This window comes from Magnolia sinica, chromosome 16, assembly GCF_029962835.1.
Source record: "Magnolia sinica isolate HGM2019 chromosome 16, MsV1, whole genome shotgun sequence".
NCBI classification, from domain to species: Eukaryota; Viridiplantae; Streptophyta; class Magnoliopsida; order Magnoliales; family Magnoliaceae; genus Magnolia; species Magnolia sinica.
The window spans coordinates 65,345,035-65,367,817 of NC_080588.1; the positions used below are offsets into that span (position 1 = coordinate 65,345,035).

Below are 22,783 nucleotides of genomic sequence, written 5' to 3' on the forward strand. Positions count from 1 at the left end.
AGGGGCCTCAGATCCTAAGAGGTGGGAGTGTATGTGTATCATTATTGAATTTGGGTAGGGGAACAAAAGATATTTTTAACAAGGATGAGGAAAGGAAAGGCTGTGGATCTTTACTCTCTACTTTCTCCCCTTTCAATAATGCATCTTTACTCTCTCTTCCTTTGTTCTCATATAGTTTCCAATGAAAGCTTTCCTCTCTATCTTTGTAAACAGGAGTCGTATACATTACCTTGATGGATCTTGCCTCCTTTGTCTCCTCCCTACTGGATCATTTTAATAAATTTTTTGTCATTGATAAAATATCTTCCTCTCTATTTCGCATCTCTATCCTCTCTTCCTTCTCGCTCGACTTCTTTTTTGTCCATTCTTCACCTCTTCTTTTTGTTGTCACAGCCTTCTTTCACATCACCTTCACAACTACACCTGCACCTCATTCACAATCAATCTCCCATGCATGTCCATGTCACCATTTTCTCTGCCCTAGCCGTAAAACTGATAAAGGATGAAATTGTTTACCCCATTCCTTATTGAGATGGTAGCATTAAGAATACTTGTTCCCCCATTGTCTAGAGCTTGCTAGTTCCAACACATTCACCACATTCATACCAAACCTTAATCTTTCTATGCTTTTCCTTATTCGTTACCTATTTTCTTCTCTTCTGAAAATGGCATTAAATTATAGTAACTACTTCAACCTTCAAACTGGGATCCTAAATGTTGCAGCAATGAGCATTTCCAATTGAGGTATGGGGTTAATGATGCACGATTCTCGGATCATCCACAGTGGACCCCACTGCTAGTGGTGGAAGATCAGGACAAGATCTATTATATGCTTGGACTATGAGACCTACAAATCTGATCAGATGGTTATAACAGTGAACAGATACGAATGTGGAACTGACAAATTCAGTTAATTGTTTTATAATGCCTATATACAAGCCGAATAAGAGGAAGGGGTTTGTACGAACTTAGAGCCCCTGGGGCCATATGGTTTTTATAGAGAAGTACTTCAGAGTGGTATTTGGAATCTCTAAGGTAGTTTCCTTTCCTTCCTTCTATTATAATTTATAGATGAGGAAATTTAGGTAACAATTGGAGCCAATGGGCTTTAAGCCTTGGATTCTTTTATTTTAAGGAACATTTTTGTATCTACATACATAACCATATGTATGGATGAATATAGTTTATTTGATATTTTTGACTAAATGAAATTCTTTCTTTTTGTTTCTTGAGGCTAGAAACATCTATATAGAAGTAAGTGTCTTCTAACCCAGGACTAGGAGTGAGATTCATCTAGATTCTCTTTGCAATGAGATTCCACATACCTTATTTTCTAATTCTTTTATTCATTTACTCCCGCCATTAGAGTGATTAAGGAGTGGATGAAAGTTTTGAGGCATCCAAGTTGGAAAATTTTCTTCAAATTTGTATGTCCTATTGTTCTTCAAGTAGATATGATGCAGGACAATTAACCACTAACTCTAAAAGCTCGAACTGATAGAACGTGGCGAATTAATCCCTTTATCTCATAGCCCAGGCCCCAAATCCATGGGTTAGGTCCTTGGCCGACCTTCCTCGTGGGCCGCCCACCCCGAGTGTACCCCTGCATCCCACAAGCCACCCCACTCAAGCCCGGTGTGAAGATGCCCCCACATTAAGATACAATTCCATCTTGATTGCTTCTTCACTTAAACCCCTTGCAACAATCAAATTTGATGGCTCTAACTGTGTTGAAACAAAAATTTGTGTTACTGACTCAAGATCTAATGGGTCATTTCGATCCATTGATGGAAAGAAATCCCACACTTCATGGAAACAAATTGCAGCTTCAGGAAAATTATAAACACCTGCCTACATGGGAAGAAAAAAAAAAACCTAGGAGATAATGACATTTATTTCTCTATGTCCAAAGAGATCCCCATTGCCTCAATAAATTCAACGTTGCAGAAAAAAATCTCCATTACCTAAAGAAAAAGTCAGAAAGTCATGGAGTCCTTTTTTTTTAATGTGCAAACCATTTTCATTTTGTTGACAACGCAGCAACCCATCAATGAAAAACATAAGTATGTGGAAGTTCTGGTATCGCTGGACTGGGTGCTCCACAGGCAAATCACAAGTGTGATAAGAATGGCCATTTTCTTCTCCAACAAAATCTCAGATGGGATAGAATGGCCATTCTTGTCCCACTTGAGATTTGGAGCAGAAAAATTGGGGAAGCAGGAGCCCACCTTGAACGGTTCCAGGTTTCCTCTCTGCCAATTCAAGGTGGATTGGTTCGGTCGGAAAGGGGGTACTGATCCCAATTTGGCCAGACTTCTAAACCATCCCTAAAGTAATTCATTTGCTCGAATGACTTGGAAATGATTGCGAACCATTCCCAAATCATTATGGCCAGTAAATCTCTTCAAAAGTTCATCATGCTAGATTGCTTCCAATGTTTCAAGATGAATTCTGAGTTTAAAAATACTTCTATGCACATACCCAAAAATATTCACCTACAAGGTGAAAATAGAATTTCAGTCTTCATTGAATGTTTTAATGGAAGATGACTTGCAACTTAAAAATACTTTAGCACTGAGAAGACCAACAAATTACCAGATGCAGCTATCTTTATTTAACACACACACACACCCCACAAAAAAGAAGAAGAAGAAGAAGAAGAAAGAAAGAAAGACCAAGATGAATATAGAAATTAAACAGTACCAAAAATAAAATAAAAACTCAAAGCTTGCCAATGGTCCTCTGCATTAAACAAGGAAGAATTCGAATTCCCCAAAAAGACTACAAAAGACAAAGAAAAGCTGAGAATGCTGAGCTAACTAGAAGATGATCAGTATCTATCACAAGGAAATTGAAACATAGAAGGCTTACAGGGCTAGCTTTGAAGATTCTGAATGCAGGAACAACCACAACGGTCACAGCTAAGAATGTCAGAGTATCAAATCCTAAATCATTGATGACATCAACTGCTGTGGCAACATCAATCTGGGCACATGTCTGAAATCTTCCGGTGTGAGACTTTTCACGCCCACAAACATGATTCCCTTTCCATCCAAATTTTGTAGGAGTAAACAAAGGCATGTGGAAGCCTTTGAAGCTACTCCTTGCAACAAGTGAACAGTGACTTATTCTACGGCATGCAGAGCCTGATATTAAATCCACTTGCTCATTATGGAAAGAGGATATGTGAAAATAATGCTTCTTCGGACCTGAATATGCGCAAGGATAGGCCTTTATAGGGCTTCTCTGATATATGATGGTATGTCCCTGCAAAGTAACCATATGTTGTTGCTCAGCTGTCCAGAACGTGACCTTTAATACAAAACTGAGCAACAATACACTCAAAGCACATGAAAGTTCCACTACTTGAAAAACACAACAAATCAGAGAACAATGAGCATTACCTCAGTAGTATTACAAGAAAAAAGATATCAAAAACTGCAAGCTGTTTGTTAGCAACTGAGAATTATGAACGGTTAATTACAGACTAGGCCCCAACTAAATTTCCAGGAAGCATTGACAAATAAAATGTTTTCTTTTTTCTAGATAAATAAAAGTATGCATAGAATATTGTGGGCAATGGTCACTGCCAGGTTACTACAAGAATCCTTTGGAGAAACCAAATGAAATAGGATAAGCAAAATGCTGTTTAGATTGCCACCAAGGACTTGGCAAATAGATTAGACAAATGCAAAACCATATCCAGACTAATCAAGAATCCGCCAACTCCTTCTGTATGTTGTTTTCGGTTTTCACAACATCAAACTCAAATTGCATACTACAGAGTTTATGAATTGAAAGCAGCAATATCCTAACCATAGCCAAGTTATTGCTCGGATGTGCCTGCTTATAGCTATAAAATCCATGATAAGGCTACTGGCACGTTTGCATGCCATCACAGTATGTGTTGTGATTCCAAGCATCAGGCAGATGGTCCAAAAGCATAGCTAAAAAGGACTTGAAAAAAAAAAACAAAAAAAAAAAAAGAAAAGAAGAAGACTGATGGTAAGCATTCAATCTACAGGCTTCACCGGCCTGATTATTTGGGCCACCACACATAAGTGGCGCATGCTAGCCGACGAATGGCCCTGTTCTCACACACGTGTGCCACCTCGGCAATTTCACACGCATGCACATCAGTACCCCCGGCATCCCTTTTGTAGTCAAGATATCGTTAAGTGGCACCCACGATATAAGTATTTGGTGCCGCCAAATGCCGTTTGCAATTCCATCACAATAATAATATAAGAATCCATCTAAACTCACAATTTTTGAAAATTCAAGGACCAGCAGAATTCAGAGTGGATACTATCATCCAGCCTTTCAGCTAATAAAAACAGAATCAAAACCTCTCACTTCAAACAACATAAAAATAACTAAATAAAACCATCTTTTCCCGTCATTTGAAGCAGAATCAAGCAACCAAAATGCATATATACCTTGAAACTGTGGCAATTCGCCATCGGTTAGGACACAAAACGAGCTCCGGAGAAATGAGAAAATATCCAGTCCAAATGCCAAGGTTGGAAGTGTAACGAGAGAGGAAATGCTGATTCAGATGCGTGGAATCGACATTTCATGTTCTTGGAAGAAATTCCGCAGCATCTGCTCTCTTCTCTCTTCAAAGAAGAAGAAAAACCCTAGAAGAAAAGAGAGAGAGAGAGAGAGAGAGAGAGAGAGAGAGAGAGATTTTAAATGAATAAAATGAATTTATTTTGATTGGATTCGAATTTTATAGAAGTTATTTTCGTTATTATTTCTGAATGTGGAAGAATACACGTTTTGATTTTTCTTTTCTTTTTATGCATTGGGTGGAAAGGAAGGAGACGTATGGGAGAGGAGTTTCCTTTTGGATATGGCGCGAGTCAGATGCGGTACGGAAGAAGATTGCCTGCGACCTGCGACCACAGAAGTTCTGCGGTCGGAAGCTGAGTGGGGCCCACTGTGATGTTTGGGAGAAATCTACTCCGTCCATCCGTTTTCGAGAGCGGATTAGGTGAGGCCGGGAAACACCGGGCCCGACTCTATATATTTGTTGTATATCCACGCAGACCATTTGTTTGTCGAGATCATTTTATGGTTTGAACCAAAAAAATGAAGGAGATTCAATTCTCAGGTGGACCACACCATAGGAAACAGTTGTGATTTAATGGCTACCGTTAAAACCTCTTGCGTGCCACAGGTTTTGGTCCTTTTGGATATATTTGGGAGTGGATTAGGTGTTGCCCGGGTAACACCGTGTGGGTGTTACCATTAGTGTGGGGCCCACCTTGATGATGTGTTGTATATCCACTCCGTAGATCTGTTTTACCATCCTATTTAAGTGCATAATTTCAGAGATTAAGCATATCTATATCTAAGTTGTACCACACAAAAGGAAACAGTGGTGATTGATTGCCTCACCATTATAAATTCCAAAGGGCCCATCTTAAGGTTTTCATAATGTTTGTTTTAAATCCAACCTGTTAGTAATGCCAAGAAGACATGGGTTAAGTAAAATACAAATATCAGCTTCATCAAAAACTTTTGTAGCCCACAAAAAGTTTTTAATGATCATTTATCATAGTTTCAAGTGGTGTGGTCCACTAAGTTTTATATATTCCTAGTATTTGGGATATCTCTCTAAAATGAGATGAAAAAATGGATTCACGGCGAGGATATAAATTAAATACATCAATGTGGGTCCCACATGGTTAGGGTAGCACCAACCAAGGTCTTACCCGGGCAATAACAAATCCGCTACCGATATATTTGAATCTTCCCCTCATCAGGTCTGCGTAACCTTATCAGCAGGTGGAGTCATTGTGGTGAATTCGAGCGAGTACGGACTTTGGTATTTAGACTCTTGCACGTGAGAAATTTGCATAGGTGTGGAAGATCCTATACATATGGGCCTTGTCTGATGAACCGTTTGGATTGTTCATTTGTGCCAAATATATGCATTTTCCACGTCTGAGAGGCTAGTGCTAAGTAAGTGCACTCGCTCTAGTTCCCTCACCTCGGAAGATTCTGTAAGCATGTTGCTCACGTGCAGAGAGGGTGGGTGGGTTTTGACCACGTGGGTCGAATTTTCAGGAGATCCCATGCGTTCATCAGGGGAGCGGATTCAGTAAGGCCGTTGAACAGGGAGTTCCGTGAAGCCCTGACGTGGCGAGATTTGATTGTTTCAGGTAAGTGGCGGGGAACGGATTGGCTACTCCCCTTGCCACCCCCGTGGCTGATGGTTGGTGCTCTGCGAGCCCCACCATGATGTATGTGATTCATCCATGCCGTTCATCCATTTTTATAGATCATTTTAGGGCTTTATACCAAAATTAATAGTAATATAAATCTCAGGTTGACCACACTACAGGAAAACAATAGTAATTGGATATCCACCATTAAAATCCTCTTGAGGACCACTGTACTGTTTATTTGACATCCAATCTATTGATTAGGTCATACAGACCCAGATGAAGGGAAAAAACAAAGATAAGCTTGATCCAAAACTTTTATGGCCCTCAAAAAGTTTCTAATGGTTAAAGCTCATTCAACACTGTTTCCTGTAATGTGGTCCACTTGAGACTGGGATATACCTCAGTTTTGGTATCATAAAATAAAATGATCTAAATCAATAGATGGACGGCATGGATGAAACACATACATCATTGTGGGCCCACATAGCACCGACCACCAGCCATTGGCTGGTGGCAGGGGGAGTAGCCAATCCGTTTCCGTGGCGGTGTGATGTGGGCCGATCGTGATGTGATGTATGTTTTTTGATATCCCTGCAGTCCCTCCTTTTGCAGCTGAATGAGCTCAAAATTGGCGTAGATTGGAAGCTGAGGTGGACTACACAATAAACAACGGAGATAAGACGAAACCGTTGAAATCTTCCTGAGCCGCACAGTAATATTTATTTTCCATCCAACCTTTTGATAAAGTTAGGTAGGCTCGATGAAGGGAAATCAATAATACCAGCTTGATTCAAAACTTTTGTGTTCTCCATTAAGTTTTTAATGATGGGCATTCAATTGCCCTGTTTCCTGTGATGTGGTCCAATTTAGCTTTTGACCTGCTTCTTTTTTGGGGACTCCTGCTCTGAAATGAACTAGTACAACGGAAGGATAGTGTTGATAAAACACATACCCTCACAGCATTAAATGGTGTTTGGGTCACCTAATCCGCTTCCCACTCAAACTCAGCCGATTAGATGGGCCTGACTTATGGGAATGTTTGGATGCTAGCTCATTCTCAACCTCCTAGCAAAGGGTGGCAATTGGGCTTGCCTGAGTTTTGGATTGCGTACTGAGTTACTCAGTAAGCTTTTATGGTACTGAGTAAACTCAGTTGGGCCTACTGTAAATGAATGTCTTATTTACTTCGTCTATCTGTTTTTTCAGATCATTTTATTGGTTGAACCCAAAATTGAGGTATATCTAAAGCTCAAGTGGATCATAACACAGAAAACCGTGGGAATAATGATTTCTACCGTTGAAACCTTTCTATGGCCCGCAGTGATGTTTATTTGTCATCCAAGCCGTTCATAATATCACAAAGATACGGATGAAGTAAAAACACAAAGATCAGATTGATCTAAAACTTCGTTGGCCCCCATGAAATTTTTAATGATAGATGTTCAATTCACACTGTTTCTAGTGGTGTGGTTCATTTGAGGCTTCAATATGCTTTGTGTTTGGGCCAACAACCTAAACTTATCTGCTGGAATGTATGGGCGGAGTTGATAAAATGCATGTATAACTGTGAAATTCATAGAGTTTACTCGGTAAGCTAAGCGTACTGAGTTACTCGGTACGCAATCCTTCCTGATATGAAGTGGGCATTGCTTGGAATAGCTAAAACGACCTGAGCCCAAGTCCAACCCAAAGACTAAGCAAATAGGTCCAAGCCCAATCAAAGCCGCCTAGGGCTCATTAGGCTGGGCGAGCTGCCCACCCCTACGAGGCAGTTTGGCTAGTGACCCCAACAATAGCCAACTAGTTAGTGTCAAAGCTATGTGGGCCCCATTATGATTTATGTGTTCTACCTAGGCCATGCATCCATTTTGACATCACCTTTTAGGGCATTGACTCAAAAACGAGGCAAATCCAAATCTCAGGTGAACCACACCACATGAAACGGTGGACATCTAATGCTCTCCAAAGATGTTTTTGGGTTGACAGAAGGTTTCGATCAAGCCAAGATTTGTGTTTTCCCTTCATCCAGGGCTCCTTGACATTATCAATAAGTTGGATGGCAAGTGAGGGGGTGGTTGGATCTTAAGTTATAAGTTACTTATACCACAAGTGGTTTATCTTAGTTTCTACTTACTAAGAAGAAAAATGTTTAGTAAAGAACGTACTTTTCAGATCTCTCTCCCTCTCTCTCATCTCTCCTATGCCTCTCATTAAGAACTTATGAAAAGTATAAAGTTAAAAAAATTAACCAAAGTGATTAAGTACTTTAAGTAAAGAAAAAGTTACTTATAACTAATCATAAACCAAACCTATTTATCTAAAATAAGTTACTTATCAACTATTATAAGTGGAAAGAGTAGCTAATTTGGGAGAGGGAAATTCTCGCACTGGGTTGCTAGGTGTGGCTCACAGTAATGTTTGTGAGAAATCCACTCTGTCCCATCCATCTTTCCGGATCATTTTAGCATAAGACACCAAAAATCAGGTGGATCCACAACTCAAGGCGGCCACGCTAGAGGAAACAATGGGCATTTAGTAACCATCATTAAAACATTTGTATGACTACAAAAGTTTCGTATTAAGCTAAGTATTTGGTGTTTTCACTTCCTCCAAGATCAAATAACCTTATAAACAGTTTGGATGGCATATAAACATCAAGGTGGAGCTAGGAATATTTCAACAGTAGGCAACTCTTTCCCTAGCTTTTCCTTTGAAAGGCTGCCTTGAGTTTTGAATCCACCTGATTTTTTGTCTCATGTCCTAAAATGATCCAGAAAAATAAATGTACAGAGTGAATTTCTCACAACATCATGGTGGGCCCCACCTAGCATCCCAGAGCAGAAAATCCACGTTCAACCACTTGTTTGGCAGTATCCAAACGGGCTCTAATCATTACAGTGGGACCTGCGAAGTTTTTTTTAAATTGTGGACATCAATCAACACTGTTTTTCTGTGGTGTGGTCCACCTGAAATTTGAATTTGCCTTATTTTTTGGATCATGCAATAAATGATGAACGAACAGCATCCATAAAACACATACATCATGGTGGTACCCACAGATCTTTGACACCATCTAGCTGGCTGGTGTTGGGATCACTAAGCCATGCAACGTCCCCACCCTAATTTTGGCCATTTATCCCATTTTTTATATTCTGCCCACCATCACGTATCCCTAAGAGTGCAACTCAGGTAGATTGGGTTAGGTTAGGTTGGGTTGGGGTTCAATCCACCCAACCTCAAGAGGAGTTGGTTGGCTTGACGTCTGACTCAACCCAACCCAACCCAACGTTAACCTAACTTGAGCTGGTTTGTCTGGTTAGATTGGGTTAGCTAAGCACTCTTGTGGGAGTAGTTGGTGGTTATTTTTACTCCTGGCTGCTTGTGTTACATAAATAGATACACGTTATGTATAATAAAGGCACAGGGCTGCGACTTCCAAGAACTCAACCCAAGCTCAGCCCAATTAGAGTTAGATCGGGGGATTTCTAGCTCGAGCCCAATCTGCCCTTGACCCAACCCAAGTTGCACCCTTAAGCGTGCCAAATGGGCAAACTTTTGAAAGATCTCATGTTCAGGTGGGCCATAACAGGACGATTAATCCCAATCGTTCATCTCGAATGGAACAAGCACTAACAGTTGCAATAGTCACCTTGTGGACTAGAAAAATGAGTTCAATGCATTTTTAAGTGGCACCCAAACATGCCCAAAAGATCATTCTTCATGTAAAATTGGTAAATTAACTTGCACAAACAGATGTTATAAAATGATTGAGAACCAGTTAAATCTACATAATAACAAGCTTCTCTCTCTCTCTCTCTCTCTCTCTCTCTCTCTCTCTCTCTCTCTCTCAGAAGACAGGACCAGCTGCAAGAATTTCCTCAGTGAGCTTGTTGTCCTTGCCAATCTTGTAATTCACAAAGCCTTCGAAATTCTTCTTGAACAGTCCACCCAACTTCAACAGAGTGTCCTTGTAAGCCTTCTTGTCTGCCCACTGCCCACATCAACCATCATTAATTCATTACATGTCTTATTATCATATGAGAAAAATAAATACTAATGGGCCACCGCCATTGGACAGTATTAGGCTGCCACCGTCGTGCTGCCTGAAATGATGGGACCCACCATGTTCATACTTGTATGGAAGTGGGTCCCACTTTATTCTAACTAGCCCTGTGCTTTTGTGGGTTTCTAAATTAGCTATCAAACATTGTGTCCATACATGTATCACTGATGATTGAGCCAGTGATGAATCATCCGAGTTGATATTTTCAATGCTGACTCATGGGCTGAATTGGATTAGACTTGGTTGAGTCCGAGTCGACTCAGACAGTTGACAATCCATGGATGGCACCCACATTGCTCACAAAACTAACAACTGGGTCCCACCAATTCCACCAATGGGACAATGTGGGCCATTCATGTGCTGGCAGCTTCATCTCCAACTAATCAATGTGATATAATCCCCATTGAGATATCATTACATGACTTAATTATAGAAGAGAGAAGAAGAAATGAAGGAAGAATCAACTAACAGTGTTCATTGGATCTAAGATCTCCGAAGGCACGCCCTCGACTTCCCTTGGGATATCCAGGCCGAACACTTCTGTCTTGGTGTAATTTGCATTCAAAAGACTACCAGAGTGTATGGCATCGATGATTCGCCGCGTGAATGGCAACTTAATTCGTTTGCCTGAACCATACCTATAAAACATAACATATATACCGATATTAATTTACTTCTCCATTGAGGTGTTTTGGACCTGAACAGAACAAGAATGTCCTGACATTGTAGAGAGAAAGGGTCTACTGGCCCACTGAGAAATGCCCACAATGAATTATCACCATGTGATTTTCAAAGCCCTTCAATGGATTCTCCCCATAAGGGACAGCCATCCAATCAAAGATGGAATGGCTATGAAAATATCTCACATCGTTGCTAGTGTTAGCACATTGTGACCATTTGTATCAGGAGGGTAAGGGCCTGTTTGGATGCCACTTCAGATTAAAGATATCTTGTTTTAGTTAATCATAATTATGTATTAGAGAGTATCTTTTTGAAAACGAACACCTACAGGCACCTTTACCGCGATTTGCAATACAGAGCATTTTCAATGAAATTGCAAAAACACCCTGTACTGCAAGTAGTTCAAGCGCCTGCAGGAGATTAGTTCAAAAAAGAAAACAAGAAAGAAGATCTCTAATACATAATTACAGTCAACTAAAACGAGTGAACTCATTTTTTAAGTGGCACCCAAACAGGCTCTGATGCAATTTCAGAAAATGTATTTTTTGCTTGTTTACCTTCCGCCAGACCATCCAGTGTTGACTAGCCACCCGGTGGCCCCGTGCTTCTGCATCTTCTCAGCCAGCATTGCTGCGTACTTGGTGGGGTGAAGCATTATAAAGGCAGCCCCAAAGCAGGCCGAGAACGTCGCCTGTGGCTCCTTAATGCCTTCTTCCGTTCCAGCAACCTGGTTCGTCAATAACAATCCATCACCAAATTACTGATATTCACTTACATGTAATAGGTGCACATGATCTTATCATGTCCACAATATTTAACAAAAAATGCCATAGACGTATTTATATACCAGAGCAGTGTAGCCACTAATGAAGTGGTACATGGTCTGTGCCAGGCTCAGCTTGCTCACAGGCGGAAGGACGCCGAACGCATCACAAGCTAGAAGGATGACATTCTTCGGGTGTGGTCCAACGCATGGCATCTTCGCATTTGGGATGTACTCGATTGGGTAAGAAGCCCGTGTGTTTTCTGCAACAACAATAACATAGACTCAACCATCTAAATAATCCAAGAAATTACAGGTGTGTTAGCCTCAAGACTACCAGAAAAATAATTCACAATTTCTGGGATTTCTACTCTCAGTATAATTTTCAAAGAAATTCTACTAAGAGTACAATACCAAAATTTTAAAAATTTTAAAAAATCTGCTGCTGAATGTATTTTAATGGATTCGACGGAATCAAAGCAGATAATTCCACTAAATGAGAATTGGGTAAAATTAAATCAAATACAAAACTTTGTTGTATGTACAAGGAGCATATAAGTCTGCTTAAGTGCCTGAAACTAAGTACAGTCTTAAGTGCATTTTAAGTATAATGCATTTAGATAAACACACTTAAAGACTGCTTAAATGCATTTAGATGCACTTAGCTTTACTTACATGCACTTGGACACACTTGTACTGTAAGCTTAATTTACAAACATTTGCATTGGATCCAGATTCTTTTTTTTTTTTTTTTTTTTTTTAGTTTTATAGCCTCTATTATAGTTCAATCATGGGTATCCAATGTGGGCCTGTCTTGACTGAGTGTGACTGTCGTAAATTTAGAGGAATGATTAAGTGCAATCACTCATGCCGAATTATTTGGATCGGCAATTATCAAGACCTCCCATGTGAGGACCGCCAAACTGATCAGGCACAGACGTGTTGGCCCCGTCGCAATGGGCCCCACATTTGCCAATTGTTTGATGTTCAAATCACTTGTCCAATCAAGAAATTGCATCGAAGTGGTTGGTTGTACCTGTTACAGACTTGTCTGAATAATCCACCTCTCGAGTGTGCTCATCAAACACCACATTTTCAAGCACTACACCCATTAAAATCATTCATAAAATGTTAGAAGATAATATTAATTTGGATTAAATATTTTAATTAAAGAGATAATCAGATGAGATTATTACCTGTGCCGAATTTGATGGCATTCCAAATATCAGGCTCTTTCTCCCTCGATAGATCGATGCACTTTGCATAGCAACCCCCTTCAATGTTCGACACGCCATTCTCACTCCAGCAGTGCTCATCGTCACCGATCAGAAGCCGGTTGTGATCAGTGGACAGAGTCGTCTTCCCCGTGCCTAAATAAACATAATTAAAATCCATTAATGAAATATCTATTAAGCAGTAAAATAAAAACACCTTCGCACATTTGTAGCATCTGATCCATTCATTGGGTGGGCCCAGAAATGAATGTGGTCCACATTCAGTGTCAATGTGTGGCTCACCAAGTGCCATGATAGACTTTTTCCATAGTGGGTCATTCCTGATGAGCAGCTTGGATCTCTCACACGCTTGCCAAATTAGCATGTATGATCAACATTTCGCCTAAAATGGCCCGCCTTTTCCAAATGGTAGGCAGTGAAACGGATCGCGGCCGTACAACAGTACCTGATAATCCAAAAAATAGTGCGACGTCACCATCTTTCCCCATGTTGCAGCCTGAATGTAAGGATAGGATTTGTCGCTTCGGCATGAGGTAGTGCATTACACTGAAAAGGCCCTTCTTCATCTCCCCAGCATACTGCGTGCCGAGAATGACCATTTCCCTTCTAGCAAGGTTAAGATCTATGCTTGTCGACGACGTCATGTAATGTGTGTAACGGTTGCATGGGAACCGCCCGGCATTGTATATGGTGAAATCTGGCGTACCAAAATCCTCCAGCTCTTCAGGTGTAGGACGGATGCACCTGCCACGAAAGCAGATATTGTATGTTCTTGAGCAAATAATATCTTATGGTGCGTTTGGGTGCTCAATTGAGATAGATTGCAATAATTCTGTCGCATACAAAGGAAATGACCAAAATACAATCCAATTGAACTCGCCAGAGTCTGTTAACTCGGACTAAGTGGCATCTGACTCAGCCAAGTCATCAATCCATCATGGGAGAGAGTTTTATTTATTTATTCTAAAATCATATACTTACATGTTGTGCATGAACAAGGAATGGTAAGCTCTGGCGGATACGATTCGGACTTTGATCCGATGTTGTGGATCCCAGTTCAAGAACTGATCGTTCACGAAGACCTGTGCAGTCGCCCACCATAAAACAGATCAATCTGAGATTTATATATTTTTTTTTTCTCTGAAAATGCAAGAAAATAGAAATGAAAACCTAGAGGCTAGAGCTATGCATGGGACCACTCGACTCGTTCGGACCCAACTCGACCCGAATCGAGAGGGTGAGTTGATCCGAACCAAATAGACTTCGGTCAATCCGAATCCGAACTCAAATGGAGTCGAGTTCGGGTCACCCAGTAACTCGACATGATTCATCCCAAAATCCAACACAGACTCGACTCAATCCAAAACTCAACTCATACATATATAAAAATCCAGATTGGACGTTTCAGATCTGAGATGCCATGTAGCTAATGGATAGGCTGCAATTCCAGCAGTTGCAATTTCAGCCATGGATACCTGCCACACCTGACCCGACTTGGTGCTGACTCGACCCGACTCAGTACCTGTGACCAGGACTTGGTCCGGGTTAGTCCAGGCCAGACCCGGACTCGGATCGGGCCAGGCATGCTGGACTCAGTACCAAGTCGGGTCGAGCTCGGGTAAGGTCTATTTCAAAATCGAGTAGAGTCAGGTCAGCCCTAACTCGGTCCAACTCGACTCAATGCTCAGGTCTATGAAAACCTACTATTTGGGTGGGCCCACAGCTTGCATCATGTGGTATCCCGCTCATCACCAGCCCTGATTGTCATGAGATGGAGGAAGATAGGAAGTACTCATCCTGAGTATCATAAGCTGGGTGGGCCCACAACTTGCGTCATGTAGTAGCCCACCCATCTCCCACTTGAATTTTGCATCTGGCTGTTTTTTTAATCGTATTCTAGTATGGCTGGCGTAATAGATGCACGCAGTGCATATAACACATGCACCACGGTTGGATACCATGAGCTTAGAATATTTAGAGATTTGAATTATTGGGAAGATGCTTTCTTCTTAACCGTCCACATTTGTAGGGAGTGAAATGAAAGGTTAGGATTATCCTACAGATGGATATATTTAGGGCATGGCCCATCTATGGTGAGGCCCAGCTCACTAATAATCTGAATTATACTGAAACATGGGCCATGTATGCTTATTTAAATTTAATTTATTGGAGAGAGATTAAGACGCGTGACAGCTTTTACACGCGTGATTAAATTAGGTGGTCGGCGCAGTCAAAGAGCCACCGACACGTAAGATTAAAATTCCTCACATGGACGAGTGGTCACCTGCAACCGGTTTGCATCTGCATGGGGTGAACATGTGAAAATCACGTGCAAGGCATCCCTAAGGTGGTCGCGACCATGAAGGTCACACGGGGCAAGAGCCAGGAGGGGAGTGGACCGGCCTGATTCTCAAGGTGGTCTTCTTGCGGGGCCTACTTTAATGCATCTCCCTATGTCCTACTCACGTGCCACGCGTTGGCACGTGAGAGGAGTTGCGGCGAACTGGAATCACGTGGCACAAAAGGAATAGCTGGTGCAGTGGACTACCAATTTACTGTGGCCTGTTGCTCTTGGCCACAGGTGGGTCCCACTGAATTGAGGAGAGGGAGGAAAGTCGCTGGGGGGAAGGACGTTCAACGAAATCGGTGGTCGATGACTCGATAAAATGACAAGATATTGAGGTTAATAAGGTCATTTCCGAAAAAAAGAAGGAACAAACTATCCCCAAACACCGGAAACAAGAAAGCTTAGGACCCAATACAAGCAACTACCCAAACGGATTTTACGAAAACGCTAGCTTAAACTCCACGTAGGTATACGGGACGTGCCTAACGCTGACGTGTGGGGATGGCTTTACGTGCATGAGATCCACCCCATCCATTAGATGGGGCACCTCTTGTTTGACATAGATCCAAATATTCAGTCCGATCTGAAACTTAGGTGGGCCAAACCGTAAGAAACAGTGTAAAATCATGTCTAAAACCTCCAAATTCACTTGATTGGGGCCCACCTGAGATTTTGGATATCGGGATTTTTGGGGAGTCTCTTCATCCTGGAGAGGCGCTTAAGATGAATGGATTAGATGAAATATAAACACCAAGTGGGCTCCACACACAAATAAACACCGCAGTGGGCCCCATCCCAAGTGTTCAGGCTATCTGAGCCTTCTATCGGCCTGATTTTTGGATTACACGGTGATAATGAGGAACCTCACCTGATGGACAGTGTGGATCTCATGCACGTTCCTATGACACTCGGTTAGCGGTTGGCAATCTCTCCTGTACCTACACGAGCTACGCTAGCGCGATTCCTACGTTTGGGAGCAGCGTGATATAAAAGATCCTCACCTTCCGTAAAATTACAAAAGGATGTAAGGCCTTAGCCCAAAGAAAGGAAAACGCATTTTAGAGAAACAAATGCATTCTAAAAATGCAGATTAGGAAGCAGAAACACTCGCTGAAGATTTACTAAAAAACCCAGGTGGTGGGACATTTCTAATAAATGACAGCTGACGTTCATAGTACAAATACACTACCCATGGAATATAAACAGGATCTTATTTTAAATAACCATTTTCATAATAACAGGCTAGGTTCCAAGAACCCAAGGACCCTAGGGTGACCCACCATCAAAACATGCATCCTCTAAGGTGATACACCATTTGATATATGTGGACCACTCGTCATATTCTGATAAACATATTAGAGACCACCCTTTAGATTTCTTTCTCGTGGTAAAAGATTAGCATTGCCATCAAATAAAGGAAATGTTACATATATTTTTTAATAGAAGAAAATTTTTTGAGTTATTTATATCATGAAAATTTAATTTTCTATTTTTCTATGTTTATACAAAAATTTTGAGTATTAGAAAAGACAGGGTGATGTGGAAGTGGCCGGTATTGACTTGTTTAGTTGACTGTTGTAATTACAACTACCATCTAAGGCCTCTCCTAACACACACACACACACACAAATATATATATATATATATATATATATATATATATGATTTGGGGAGAATCAAAAGAAATACGTTTCTTCTGTTAATACTGTCTCTCCGATTCTCTTTCCTTTAATTTTCAAGGTTGCTTTAAAAAAGGTGTTCAAATCATGCAATTGTTTTATATCCATAGTGTAATAATAATTTCAAAGTTCTAAACTTTGATAGATTTGATTTGGTCAAAGTTCTTGTGTGATTAAACAATTATATTGTGAATGTTGCTTAAAGTTAAATAATGTATGAGGATTTTCTTTTAAAAGTCTCTCTGTGATAAAAAAAAGCTTAGTGTCAAATGTTTACAAGCCTATAAATATACAAGAATAGTTTAGAAAGCATTATAGAGTTCTACAATCAGGAACATTTCATGCACATGGAATAGAAACTCTAAGGTGGTCCATTTAAAAAAAGAGTGAGAAAAGAGAGAGTGGGTTGCCAATTGTCTTTCACCTTCCATAAAATAAACAATTCCACAAAGCATCCATGATTGGTCCTTATAACCAGATGATTGAAATATTAATTGAACCTTTTTTTTTTTACGCACTCACACCACAATGGACACTCGAACCTAAGACCTTGTGTTGAGACTCTTATGAGTCTACCACCGACCCATGAATATCTAATTGGACTTCAAAAGAAAAAATAAACTTTAACCCCCATTTTACAAGCTATTGATTGGATTGTTAGAATGTGGCAATTGGTGTGATGGATTGTAGCTATGAAAAAAGGATGATAAATGTAATGCATGGTCTAATTTGGTTGATTAGACAGTGCAAATATTTCGATGCAACTGAGTGTATTATAACTTACATTACTCTAGGAGAACCATATCATTTTCCTTTCCAAGAGTTACAGACGTCCAGGCAAAGAAAAAAAAGAAGGTTACCTTGTCCAATGAATTCAAATAATCGACTGCCCTTTCTCTATTCACCAAAAAAGTGTGCTCATCCATTTCAATGTTGGGTGAGCCCCTGAATGTTTTTCCAAAAAATAAAAATTAATTTAAAAAATTATGCAATCAAGATTAAAAGGATTTATTTTGAAAGGGAATGAAAGACTTACTTTCCCCACCAAAGATCGTCTTCCGTGGTCTCATCTCTAACAACACGTTTATCCCTAGGAGAACGGCCTGTCTTAGCTCCCGATAGCGTGGCTAATGCACCACTCGATGTTATAAATGAGCCGTGCTCGTATTTTATAGCTTGCTCATACAGCTCTGCAAAAAAAAAAATATTTAACCAAAGGCAAGGATCACAAAGAAGTTCTTGCAGAGACTCCTGCTATGAGCACTATATATAATTACAATCAATATGTAATCACCATTGGGATGTGAATGGTTCTTTCAGGACTAGTTATCCAAAGTGGACTCTCAAATGGTCCATTTATAGGGAACTTTGTTTAGTCTAAACTATCATTTTTCATGTATAGAAAAGTTGCTTTCGTTAGTGTAGGTTTTTGTTGTGGAAAGTAGGTAAAACCCCAGGACTTTCTTTCTCAGCCCAACCCTTTGTGTTATTGCTTCAATAATCATAGTCGATCAGACATCTATCCATTACGAAAACTCGTTCTGATGGCATCTCCGATTCGATCATCCAGCTAGGAGTGAAATCGGAGCAATCATGGCAAACAATGCATGCAACATGTCAACAAAATAATATTCCATTAAGTTAAACATTTTATGGGGATTGAGTGGCGTCGACAATGCTCAAATATGAATACAAGATATTGTTTTTTCAATTTCAAGTAAAATATAAAGTAAATGAACTATTATTATCATCTTGAGGTGTTTGTTTAATAAGAAATCATGGCTCATAAATTAATATTGAAATATACTTGTGAATGGTGGAAATAAAGTAAAATGTAATTATTACATATTTATTTTAAATTTTTTTTATTTTAAGAATGATTTTAAGGTGAAATGAATAATATAATAAAATTATTATTATAATAAAATATATAATATGACAACCAAATTACAAAAGTAAATAGTTATGATTCATTTACAATCATTTACCAGATCATTCACTATTGTAATTGAAAAAATAAAAAGATTGTAATTAGCCATCCAGATCATTGATTTGATCATCACTGAATATTCAATTGTGAAATGCTTACACATTCCACGTTCCTATAACTTCGTTTATATATAATGTATTAAATTGCGTGCAGCTAGTTTTCAATAGATTTCAATTTACCAGACCTATACTCCATGTAAGATAGAAGCTGCCACGACAGGTACACGTGAATGACCAAAATACCCTCAGCCTTTTCTAGAAATCCAAAAGGCCGAGCGGACGGGGATCTCACCAGCAGGAGAGAGGTTGTAGAGGATGTGGGTGAACTTTAAGGCGCTGTCGCTTATGTTGAGAGTCGGAGTGAAGTGATGATGGCTAACGTGCGCGACCTTGGACGGTTCGGATTTCTTTGCTGGGTCCCCCTTCACTACCTTTGGGCCCGTCTCCCTCGTTAGCGATGCCAAAGACGCACTGCCAAAAAAGCCACCAGAAGCAGAACGCAAGTTTCTATAAATACCCACGAGTGATGGACTTGTATGGGAATAAACAAAGGGACAATTTTGTAAATAGCTACTTGAAATGATGATAAATGGTGGTCCACGCCAATTCCAGCGATCTAAACCGTTGGATCATACGGTTCTGCATCTAAATGGACCAACTTGGCCGGTGGTTCATCACCCGCTGGTGTAATCGCCTTTACTGCGTATGGAAAATGGCTGAAAAGTATACATGGATCCGATGATCCTAGCCATCTGATCTTTAGCCTTCAAAGCAATGGTAGAGAGAGAAGGCCAACGGTAGAGAATGCAGATTGAGGCCATAACCGTGGGGCCCATCTTGATATATGTGTTGTATATCCACACCGTCCATCCATTTTAGAGCGTGGGCTCAAAAATGAAACTGATCCAAATCCCAGGTGGACCACACCACATGAAAAAGTGGTTATTGAATGCCCGAATGAGATTTGGAACTGCTTTATTTTATCTTTCATCACGTGTGACTCACCACGATGAAGGGCAGATATGAAATCCAGCCGCAAGGCTTTAACCTGAGTGTTTTAGTCCTAATTTTACATTGCTGCCATTGGTGTAGCCCGTAAAAGTTTTTTTTAACGGTTCAGATCTTTTGAATGTGCCGGGTCAATGTCAAATGAACGGAACGAAGATGGTGGGCCCCAAAGAGCTTGTAGAGACTATGCCCGTCCGTCCCAACTGATACATCTCAGAATGTCCCAAGTTCAGAGAGGGCTACCAATTCAGGTAGTCCTTCAGGCTACCAAAGCTAATTTCGGTTTTGTGAGTTTGTCCCTTTGGTCGAAATGTGGTATTTTGCTTCAAGTATGGGCATTTCAGTAATTTCCACTTTTTTAAATCTTCGTTACATATACCTGATGGACTGCAGCTGCTGCTTTTGGCGATCCTCTTCAGAAATGGAAGCGAAAGCCCCTTGCGCTCCGTTAATTGGCGTAGTCGGTGCCGATTTCTTCTTCTGCAGCGAATGCAGCTCGTCGATTGTCTGGGCCTTCACGGGCGGAGCGCTGTCGTCGTGACAAATCCCGTTCTGTTTCTTATGCGTCTGGATCTTCGCCAGACCGTTGCTTCCAACGCTCCCATTCGAGAAACTGAATCCGTTCCCGTTTCCCGCCATTTTCCTCTCTCTATCTCTTTCCTTTAAAAAAAGAGAGAAAGGGCATATCCGTAAATATAGAGACAGGTGAAGGGTATAAAAGTCTCTGTGATCTTAAAAACAAACACTTGTGGAATCGAAGCGATCCAAAAAAAGGGAGTGCTTCCACCGACTTTCATTCAACAATGTCGTAACAGAAACTCTCATCTCCGAAACTTATCCAAATGTTTACTAAACGAATCAAATGAAGGCTAATTCGTAAATAAGTAGAAATTAAAGGGTAGAAGTTAATAAAGCCGAAGCTCAGAGAAAGAAAAGTGCCCGAAGCTTATCCGAAATCTACTAAAATGACGGATATTAGAATCTCCATCAAAACAGATTTTATAGAATGCCTTCCAAAACTACCGAAATCCCTCCATCCAATCCAAAAATTCAAAACACACACGAAAATCCTCAATTCCAATAAAATGAAGTTAGAAAATTCAATAAAATCTCTCCAAGCATAAAAACATAAAAAAAAAAAAAACTTCCATTAAAAGAGCAAAAATCTCAAAACTCCAAGCGAAATCCACCCATACAAGAGATTCATCGAAACTATACAAGAACAGAGCGTGGAAGAAAGAGAAAAAAACAGAGCATGAAAGAAGATAGAAGAATATAGAAATGAACCACACCAGATATCGAAATCTCGAAATGATCAAGAAATAAAGAGGATTGAAAAATCAGAAGACTCTACAATACGATTTTTTTCCCTTTTTTTTTTTTTTTTTCAATGAAAGCTTGTAAAAGAAAGATGCGAGAAACGGAGCCCCCGACCCGCCCTTTTTAAAGGCTCTGTCTTAACCCGAGTTCAACCCAAGTGGGTTAACCATGGTTAAAACTCTACCGACGTGGTTAAGCCCGGGAAGGAGAAAAATCCAAGAGAGATAGATAAAGACATTTTATGCAAATTCGCGCGAGTATTTATGAAAGAGGGTATTCACTCTGCAAAAGTGATCCTGGCCACTCAATAAATTGGACTCAAAATTTCCAGGCAGAAAAAACATCCATCGGCGTTGGTATTTTCAAATGTTCTTATCTGTCATAAATTTTTTGGCCACCTGATTTATATATTGGACTGAATTTTCATCCATGAGATATACATAACATGATACTCATGATGAATGGTCCAGATTTTTCATATGTATAAAATTTTGGCACGTATTCCGTGAATCTACCTTTCTTTTTTTTCTCGCGCGAATCTACACTTTTCAAATACGTGAAGAGATCGATTTTAGTTCCACCTGTCGCGTCTTCAAGCGCTAGAAACAAAATTACACACGTGCTGAGGCGTCACATGTGTGAGGGATCCGGGACATTCATGTAGAGTCATGATGCTGAATATTAGCTAGTAACCACATCTGCCCATCCATTTACAACATGGGAGATGCATGAACAAAGAACTTGACTAATAGAATAATCACAACCAACGGTTTATATTAATAATTCATCTGCTGCTTGATTTATATGTAGGCAGCCCTAATTCTAAGGTAGAATACAAGCACCTTGGGCTCGTCCGATGAACGTCTCGGATCACTCACACATATGATAATAAGGTACTTTTCGTATATTTATATCCGGCGCTTGAACATTTAGAATATGGAATTGGAATCTATTTTCAGTTCCAGTTTTATGGCCTGCCAGCTATAGTGCAATACACGGCCCATCTCCATGCCACAGCGTGTTCAAGTGGCACACGTGTGATATATTCAAACAGCGCATCAGTGGCTTCCACCGTTTGGATACCGTTGCCCAAAAATCTGCGAGTCCCACCACCAACATGTGAAGCACAGTTCTACGCGCACGTAGAAGAGCTAAAGAAATCTGCCAGCTTTTTTCAGCCATCCATTGATTTTATAAACCGTAGCTAGCATCCGTGTCATCCATCTGTCAGAGTGGACCAAGTGATTTGTTTGACAGAGTCATTTGCATGTATGCAGTACCCAATCAACGGTTTGATGCCGCACCGTCTGCTGTGTTCGCATATGTTGGGCGCTTCTACACTGGGGCACACGTGGGAGTGTGATTGACATTGACCGGTGTATCAGGTAATGCCAGTAATTTCTTTCTAACCGTCAATTAGTTCTCTGCAAATCTTAGTGCAGGGCCTGTTTAGCACTGAACCGGATTGCCACGGAAAATCGACCTAAAAAGTGTGTTGACGCCACTAAATTCTGTGGGCCCA

At 40.4% G+C, this 22,783-nt stretch overlaps 2 protein-coding genes across 3 annotated transcripts in view; both read right to left on the reverse strand.

The window, feature by feature from the left end:
- Positions 1-4,819, reverse strand: part of LOC131229449 (K(+) efflux antiporter 3, chloroplastic-like) — a 47,858-nt gene extending 43,039 nt beyond the window's left edge. Inside the window, exons 1-2 of one of the 2 annotated variants that reach the window (XM_058225410.1) lie at positions 4,440-4,819; positions 2,872-3,267 (exon numbers count right to left, since the gene is read on the reverse strand). In XM_058225410.1, coding sequence (XP_058081393.1) covers positions 2,872-3,267; positions 4,440-4,463 — 420 coding nt within the window. In that variant the 5' untranslated portion in view covers positions 4,464-4,819. The remainder of the gene's footprint in view (positions 1-2,871; positions 3,268-4,439) is intronic. The other variant, XM_058225409.1, reaches the window with a different exon arrangement.
- Positions 4,820-9,812: 4,993 nt separating this feature from the next.
- On the reverse strand, positions 9,813-21,375 carry LOC131229218 (phosphoenolpyruvate carboxykinase (ATP) 1-like). Its single transcript, XM_058225111.1, has 14 exons — positions 21,234-21,375; positions 20,321-20,601; positions 19,226-19,404; positions 17,981-18,134; positions 17,805-17,889; positions 13,900-14,000; positions 13,364-13,662; positions 12,880-13,053; positions 12,720-12,785; positions 11,768-11,946; positions 11,478-11,647; positions 10,709-10,877; positions 9,992-10,167; positions 9,813-9,959 (listed from the first exon to the last, which is right to left on the reverse strand). Exons 2-13 carry the CDS (start codon positions 20,578-20,580, stop codon positions 10,024-10,026), a joined length of 1,980 nt encoding a protein of 659 aa, XP_058081094.1. The 5' UTR covers positions 20,581-20,601; positions 21,234-21,375; the 3' UTR covers positions 9,813-9,959; positions 9,992-10,023.
- Between the last annotated feature and the right edge of the window lie 1,408 nt (positions 21,376-22,783).

What these genes read in the sequence shown, in the direction of transcription:
- LOC131229218 (XM_058225111.1), bottom strand. Translation starts at nt 20,580, where the DNA reads ATGGCGGGAAACGGGAACGGATTCAGTTTCTCGAATGGGAGCGTTGGA. An exon ending in TGCCATCAAATTCGGCACAG is followed by an intron (nt 12,786 to 12,879) that starts GTAATAATCTCA and finishes TAATGGGTGTAG; the next exon opens with TGCTTGAAAATGTGGTGTTT. An exon ending in TCTTAGATCCAATGAACACT is followed by an intron (nt 10,168 to 10,708) that starts GTTAGTTGATTC and finishes TGATGTGGGCAG; the next exon opens with TGGGCAGACAAGAAGGCTTA.